This window comes from Grammomys surdaster, unplaced genomic scaffold (assembly GCF_004785775.1).
Source record: "Grammomys surdaster isolate TR1022 unplaced genomic scaffold, NIH_TR_1.0 349, whole genome shotgun sequence".
NCBI lineage: Eukaryota > Metazoa > Chordata > Mammalia > Rodentia > Muridae > Grammomys > Grammomys surdaster.
Genome location: NW_021604768.1, coordinates 1055916 through 1063938, shown reverse-complemented (window position 1 = coordinate 1063938; position 8023 = coordinate 1055916). Strand labels below are relative to the sequence as shown.

Sequence of the window (8023 nt, the reverse complement as noted above, 5' to 3'; positions counted from 1 at the left end):
TTCTAGAAGGAGTATCAAAAGTTTCAACCAGAGCTCCCAAAGTCTAAACCACCAGCCAGAGAGGACAATGGGAAAGACTCATGCACCTGTATAGGGAATTGAGGGTGACCTTGTTAGACTTCAGTGAAAGTGGAGGGCCATGGTCCCCGAAAGTTTGGATCCCCTACTGTGTGGGAATTCGAGAGCAGGGAGATTGGACTGGGAGGATGTTTGGAGCACACCCTCACAAAAATTAGGAGGAGGGGGTATGGGATAAGGGGTTTTGGGGGAGAATGGGAGAGGAGATAACATTGAAAGGTAAATATGTATAATATCCAATAAAAAACCACACAGATAAAGGGTCTAAAAAAAAAGAGAGGGAGAGAGTTTACTTATTTTAAACTATTTTCAAAAGTTTCTAGGAGTTGCTAATTGGCTAAGATCCTATTTTAAGCTCTCCACAAAAGAATTTAAGTCTCTGTTCAATATTCTCAAGAGAGATGTAAACCCAATTTTCCTCAACAATTAATTGACAAAAGAGAGGTAATCTCACAAAAAGTAGAAGAAGCTATTACTAATCGATATATTATATAGTCTGATTAGTTGACAGCAGTGCTATAACAGTCCTTTGACAAAAGATTATTAATATAGATTTATATATCCTTAAATAGGGTCTTCATGACTCTCTGAGTGTGGAAGGAGCGACTGTTGGCGCTTCTGCCCTGATTTTACAAGAACTCTGAAAAATTGGCTGTAAAAACAAAAGAGGGGGAACAGTACCCCCTCAGAAGGAGTCCCCCTGAAATACTCTCCATCATGCCTTGTTCACTTTTAACTCTCTAAAACTGAAAGCTCATGGCAAATCTGCTGCTGACTGCCTCTGGCATCACTGAGACCAATAAAAACTATGCCACAGATATGGGGAAGGACCCTCTTACCCTTAAAGGGAATGGCCCAGACCCAGTTCCCTTATGGGGCCAAGGATTGATATGCCTGTTTGACACCACAGAAGGCACAGCTAACCGGCTACCAAAAAGATTAATGAAATAAATAGATAACCCCGCAAAGCCAGGCCCAACCATAAATAAGATGAATAACAATTTACATCCAGGGAAGAGAAATCTCCCTGAGAATTCCTTTCTTTTTCCTTTCCAGGTAAAAATGAATCACCCGTGATGTCTGCTGTTAGAAGTTCTAATCCAGATGCTGGCCTCCGAACTTATACTACTCAGATCTTTGAAGGGCTACTGACAAGAACATCAAACAGCTAGAGACTGACATCACTAATCTGAAGAAATCCCTTGTTTCGCCGTCTGAAGATACCTCCTAAAATAGCAAAGATCCTTATTGGACTTGATTTACTCTAGTACAGTAGAAAAGGCTGTATACAGCTCTTGACTGTGTACAACCCTCAAAGAAGAAGGTTGCCTTTACATAGACAAGACAAGGAGTGTTAAAGAGAGCATGAAATAGGTAGTGAAGGCCCTAAGAAAAATCAGAGAGAGAAAGAGACAGATGAATGCTGGTACAAGAATTGGTTTGCAGCCTCTCCAAGGTTGTCAACCCTAAGTCCTTCCATCTTGGGACCATTATTGGGTTCTTTTTGCTTTTTCCTGCTGGTCCTTGGCCCTCAAATAGGCAGACTAACTCTGTGATACAACAGATAAATAATTTGGTAGCAAAACCTACTCAGATACATTATCATAAGTTAGCTATGGAGGACCACGAGACTCAAGATGAGGTTGTTACTTTATACAGGGTGTTTCCAAAACCCATCTCCACCCAACCTAAAAGGGGGGACTTCTGCCCCTAGACCAAGCAGAGAGGGGCCACCCAGAATCCCCTCTGACAGGCGATCTGAATTCTTGCTTAGGCTGCGAGGCTAAGCACTGCAAGGGAATATAAATAAAAGATAAAAATATCTATCTGGGTTCCCTGAGGGACAAGCCTGACTGCATAGGGGTTGATGTCAAAAGTATCCCCTCTCCAGGAAAAAGACATTAGGATGGGTATGGCCCTCATGCCTCACTGGACAATGACAGGGGGACTGGAGCCATTACAAGGTCCCCTTCAAATACTGAAGGTCAGGCCTCTATCTCCGCCTTCACAAGTTTAGAATTGCCACAGCCCTTCTATACTTAGAGAAGGGAGGAGATGTCAGGGGCAGCCCTGATTACACACTGTAGGCCTAAAATCAGCCATAGGCCTAAAATCAGCAATAGGCCTATCATATACTAACACCAAGTCTTGGGTCTCTGTTGAAAAACATTGAAACAGATGGCTATAAGCTATTGTAAACAGGCAGCTTTCTTGGAAATTTACCAGCCTGAGTAGTCATAGACTTTGTATATAGGTAGCCTTGGCAGACAATACCAACTTAGATAAGAACAAGTGAATCATAGGCAGAGTCATAGTGACCTGTCCCCTGAACCTTCACCTAGCTGATACCCTGTTCTGAAAGATATCTGTATTCCCCCTGAACACCTACACTCCAATGTCATCCCCTTCCTCACATCCTGCCTTTCTGTGTCTATAACCCCTGTGTGAATGAATTATGATTTGAAAAAATAAATAAATTATTAAAAAAATAATAATAGAAATAGGTAGTGTGGACAATTTTAAATGAAATTAAGAAAAAATGCATAAAATAAAATCTTGAACTACAAAAAAAATGGAAAGGATGATCAACTCTCATTGTCACAACAGATAATCCAAAATTATACGTTTGGGTGACCTCAGTGTTGATGTTTTGAGCCCCTAATTGGTTCGTCTGAGCACAAGTTGTAGAATGAGTTCTGGTTGTATCAAAGAGCTGGAACTTTTGATGGCTCAGTGCTCCAGTGCTCTGTGTCCCATACCCAGGTTTCAGCAGCATCGTGTAGCTGAGATGGCATTTGACCCCAGTAATCTAAGACTTTCATCAGGGTCCACCCTGCAGTGGAACTCAGGTTTGTCCCTTCTTATCATCTTGACAAAAATGCCCTCTCCCCAAGCTCGACATGGCCTGACACTCACTGGTAGGTTAGAGCCCTCCTGGGCATGGGCTGGTGTGTATACGTTGAGATACAGGCAGTCCTCAGACATAGAGAAGGGAAACAGGTTCAGTTTCATCTTCTTCAGGCCCTCTGGGTACAGTAGCTCAAGATTTTGCAGACACCTGATGAAAAGAGCAGACAGATACTCCAAGACACAGATGGTGATCAAAACCCAATGTGAGTGTGGCGATAGATATTCTCTCAGCCAAAGGGCCTGTGAAAACTGTTGGAGACAGATTTTTAGGGAGGCCACCAGTCATGTGGAGCCTGGGTTTTATCTTTCTGAGTCTGGGATAGAGAAACAGCTAGGTGTCTTTATGGAAATGATTGGCTGTCTGTAGTGACGTTCACGGGATTTTATAAGAATAAAAAATCAAGCTAAGCATTAGCAGGCACGCAGACATTCTCTAGTCTCTGTTCCTGGGCATGGCTGTGATGTGAGCAGCTCCTGTAGTTTTGATTCACTGTTTTTACCCAAATGATGGATTGTAATCTGGAGCCTCTAATAGTACCTTTCTTCTCTAAGATGCTTTTGTTGGTACTTTTTTACTGAAACAGAAAACAATCTAAGATACCCATATTAGAGTGTTGAACTCACCAAGCTACTAGTGGATTCAGTGGGCAATACTGACCTAAGGGGTTGTGAGTGTTCCTTCATCACATGTACAGACTCTCAGGGAGCTTCTCTTGCCTGCATTGTCTCCAGAGGGAAATAATTACATACACTTGTTCCCTGGTCAATGTCACATGGCTCTATAGGTTGTCACAGTGACCTTGAAGGTGGAGTTAGCAAGTATTGATCACTGTTGTACTCCTCAGAGATCTGAAGTGTATTCTCCTGGATTCAGGGATGACCAATGTCTAATAGGTCACATTAATTGATGTCTGGAGATCCCTCCTACTGACAGAGGACACTGGACTTAATTTGAATCAGTGAACAATTTTATCTTTGTTCTTTTCCATGGTGCCTGCAGTTCAATAGCATCCTAGGTAGAGTGGGCTGACCTTGGAGACCGCAACTAACACCTATGGCAAGAGTGACTACCAACATGGAGGCACCTGGCACAGAAACTCTGAGCAGCATGTCTGCATCTCCCCTGCTGGATATGCTGGAAGGTTTTTGTGAGACAGAGCAAAATGAGAGTGCTTTCAGACCTTGCCACCATGGGGTTGTGTGCCAGGATGAAATCAATAGCTATTTGTCAGGGGTAGCCCTACTTATACACTGAAGGCCATAGGCCTAAAATCAGCAATAGGCCTGACATACATGCCTGCTAAACACAAAGTCTTGGGTCTCTGTGGAAAAACACTGAAACAGATGACTATAAGCTATTGTAAAGAAGCAGCTTTGTTGGAAAATTGCCAGGCTGTGTTGGGAACCAACTCTTAGCCGAAAGCAGCTATCATCTTTACAGCCATCTTGAGCCATATACCCTGACAAGAGACTTGTTTTCAACAGCCAGAAACAGCTGAGCACACTCTGATAAACATCTTGTTACACTGTTTAGTGCCCCCAGCTGCAAGGTGCATGTAGTATCCATGGCTACAAGACACATGACGTAGTGCCTTCAGTTAAGCTTGTCCATGAGGGCAAGTCACATGTTAAAGGGTATAAATACCCAGGATTTCCTTTCTATAAAAGAGACTTGAAGAGACTTGACCAGACTCTGTCTTGTATCCATCTTTTGTGTCTCTTGCCCCTCAGTCCCCACTCTGTCTCTTGTTAGACCCTGACCTGCAGACCAGAGCAGCAGAATGGGCCATTACAAAGTAGCAGAACAGGCCGTTACAAAGGAATGGGCCGTTATAAGGCTGAATAGTCATAGACCTTGTAGATAGGTAACCTTGGTGGATAGTACCAACTTAGATAAGGACAAGTGAATCATAGTCAGAGTCATAGTGACATGTCCCCTGAACCTTTGTCCAGCTGATACTCTATTCTGGAAGATATCTGTACTCTCCCTGAATACCCATGCTCCTGTGTCATCCCCTTCCCCACATCTTGCCTTTTTGTGTATATAACCCCTGTGTGAAAAAAGTAAAATTGGCAATTTGATCAGACTATAAGCAGATCACCTTCTTTGCATTGGCTTGTCCCCAACTTTCTCTTTTAAGTGATCTCCTCATACCCCTGTTTAATGCTCCACTGGACCAAGACAGCTATTCCTGCTTCTGTGCACATGGATATCAAGGCAGGCATTGTGACTTGAATGTATATAAATGCATTTCTTATCACTGCATGAATGGTGCTGTATACCTCAATATATAGGATGATACACATGTGTCTGTCCTCAAGAGTACTCTGGTATAAATTGAGTTAGAAATTCATGATTGTGGATTCCAGCCATGTCTATATGGTGCCCCATGTCAGGATGCTCTTGGGGCTTACTTCTCTGACTGTGCACTTGGATTCCTGGGAGATCACTGTGAACTCAACTATTATGAATGTGCCACTCAACCATATCTCCATGGAGGTCTATGTGTGGATAGTAGAAACAATAAACACAGTGTCTGCAGTGGTAGTGGATTCACAGGGACACACTGTGAGACCTTGATGCCTCCATGTTGGTCAAAGACTTATCACAATGAAACAACATGTGAAGACACTGTTGACATCTATATTTGTCACTGCTGGCCTAGATACACAGATGTCTTTTGTGAGACAGACATAAGTGAATCCAGTAGCACTTTCTGCCAATTTAGGGGGGAAATGGTCTGGGCTGTTCTCAGAAGATCTATTCAGGCACATTACAGGTCTGCCTTCCTCCAATTACCTTAGAGCTTTGGATTACGTTTATTTCTGCTTAGATTCACAGACAGGAATCTAGCATAACTGTCCTCTGAGAGGTTTCACCCAGCAGCTGACCAAAACAGATACAGAGACCCACAGCCAAACATCAGATGGAGCATGGGAAGTCTTGTGGAAGAGTTGGGGGAAGAATCGAGGAACCCAGATGGGATGGGGACTCCACAAGAAGACCAGCAATATGAACTAACCTGGACCCATGGGGACTATTAGAGACTGAACTACCAACCAATGAGCATACAAGGGCTGGTCCTAGGCCCCCTGCACATGTGTAGCAGATGTGCTTCTTGGCCTTCATGTGGGTCCCCAGCAATGAAAGCAGGAGCTTACCCTGAATTCGTTGTCTGAGTCTGGATCCTACTCCTCTAACTGAGCCAGCTTCTCTGGCCTCAGTGAGAGAAGATATACATAGTCCTGCAGTGACATGAGGTGCCAGGGTGCATTGCTTCACTGTAAGGGACCTCCCCCTTTTTAGAGGTGAAGGGGAGGGGGATGAAAAAGAGGCTATATAAGGGAGGGTTGGGAGGAGAGAGGGAACTGGGATTGAGAGGTAATGTGAATAAATAAATTAATGGAAAAAATAGTACCTGCATTTAGCTCTCTATGAGTGCCAAGCTCTGACCCAGAAGCCTGGCCCAGTTGTTCTACTCAGCCTTAGCACATCACCCGAAAAATGCACTGGGCACTCAAACCCAAAGAGAGAAAACTGCTGTGTAGCTGAGATGGATGAGACACTTAAGCATGGCCCAGAGCTTAGAGCACAGTCTCCCCAGTGCCTGAAACCCTCTGGGTCCCAGAACTTACATGGCCGGCTGTAAGGTCCCACCTCTCACACCACTCCATGGCTCAGGGTCTTCAGGAGGTGCAAAGCGCAGTGGTCCTACAGGAGGCTTGGCAAAGGGAATTCCCAGGAAGGTGTGGACACTAGCATTAGTGTCCTTCACGTGGACAAGCCTGCCTTGGACCTGGCCAGTGTGGGTGTTTCTGATGGGGCTGGCCTCTGGTGAGTCCTGACCTGGTAGAGAGATGCCATCTCAGTTTTCTGTAATCAGCTGCTAGCAGATTGTGAGATTCTCATCTCATTGTTATTAGGGCACAGGAGAAGGAAACCCAGCCTCCCCAACCCCAGTTCACCCATGGTGTATGAATGTGGGAGTTACCGTAACCCTTAGGCCCAGGAACCCTTCCTATTACCCCTTTGAAGGGTACCAGAGCATTTCTCTGGTCAAAGAGGTCACAGACTCAGAGCTGTTTGGCCACATGAATTCATGATGATTGTCACTGTTATCCAAAGTTCAATAGTAGCTACAGTCATTGACAAACACTGAGGAGGGAAAAATACCTCCACATTTTTCCTTGAATTATCTGCTATTCTCTTCAAAGCTCCTAATACTAAACTGTTCCTTCAGTAGAGAGGAATCTTAGATGTCTCTGACCCTCTAGGTGCTAGTGGGCCTTCAAAACTGTGTGCTTTTGTTGGGGAATTGGTTGGCACGTCTCTTATACTTTTATCTATTGTACCAGTCATCAACCTGTGGATAACGACCATGGGAAACACATATTTCTGATGCTCTTAGGAGCTGAGAAACCACTCATGATCAACATTACAGTTAGGAAGTTGAAACAAAAATAAACATCTGTCTGGGTGGGTTCTAATACCATCAGAAACATGGGATTTCAATGGTTGTGACCCCAGGTTGAGAATCACTATGCATCATTTCCATCATCAACTGCCCTCCATGCCTTCCCTCCCATAAGCTCAGCTTATGACCCACAGAACTTGGCAGCTTCAACTTCAGTCATTCCCCATTGCTAGTGTATTGAGCCTCACCCTGCGCATGGACGAGAAGCAGGTGCCCAAAGAACACAGCATTCAGCCAGCTATGCAGTTGGTTCCGTGGCATGGTTGGCTCTCAGGCCTGAGTCTGTGCTGCTAGGAGGACCACGTTTCACAAACAGGAAGCAGGAAGTGTAAGTATTGCTCAGACAGGTATTTAAACCAAAATATGTAGGTGTGGAACCTGTGGTCGATCAAAGTTCCTATTGTACGAGAAGTAATTAGGGGAAAATGATAGGAGCCAATGGCCAGGAGTCAGGGCAAAGTCACCTGTGCTGTTTCTGTTCTATCTTTGATCTTCTGGAAAAGCCCAGCATGAATTCTGGAGCTCGTCTGGGATACCAGGACCCTGTCCCCTCATCTCGT

General features: G+C 44.4%; 1 protein-coding gene across 1 annotated transcript in view; it reads right to left on the bottom strand.

Moving 5' to 3' along the window:
* Positions 1-7786, bottom strand: part of LOC114630954 (acylcarnitine hydrolase-like) — a 23497-nt gene extending 15711 nt beyond the window's left edge. Inside the window, exons 1-3 of the mRNA XM_028779261.1 lie at positions 7652-7786; positions 6625-6835; positions 2995-3136 (exon numbers count right to left, since the gene is read on the bottom strand). Coding sequence (XP_028635094.1) covers positions 2995-3136; positions 6625-6835; positions 7652-7724 — 426 coding nt within the window. The 5' untranslated portion in view covers positions 7725-7786. The remainder of the gene's footprint in view (positions 1-2994; positions 3137-6624; positions 6836-7651) is intronic.
* Between the last annotated feature and the right edge of the window lie 237 nt (positions 7787-8023).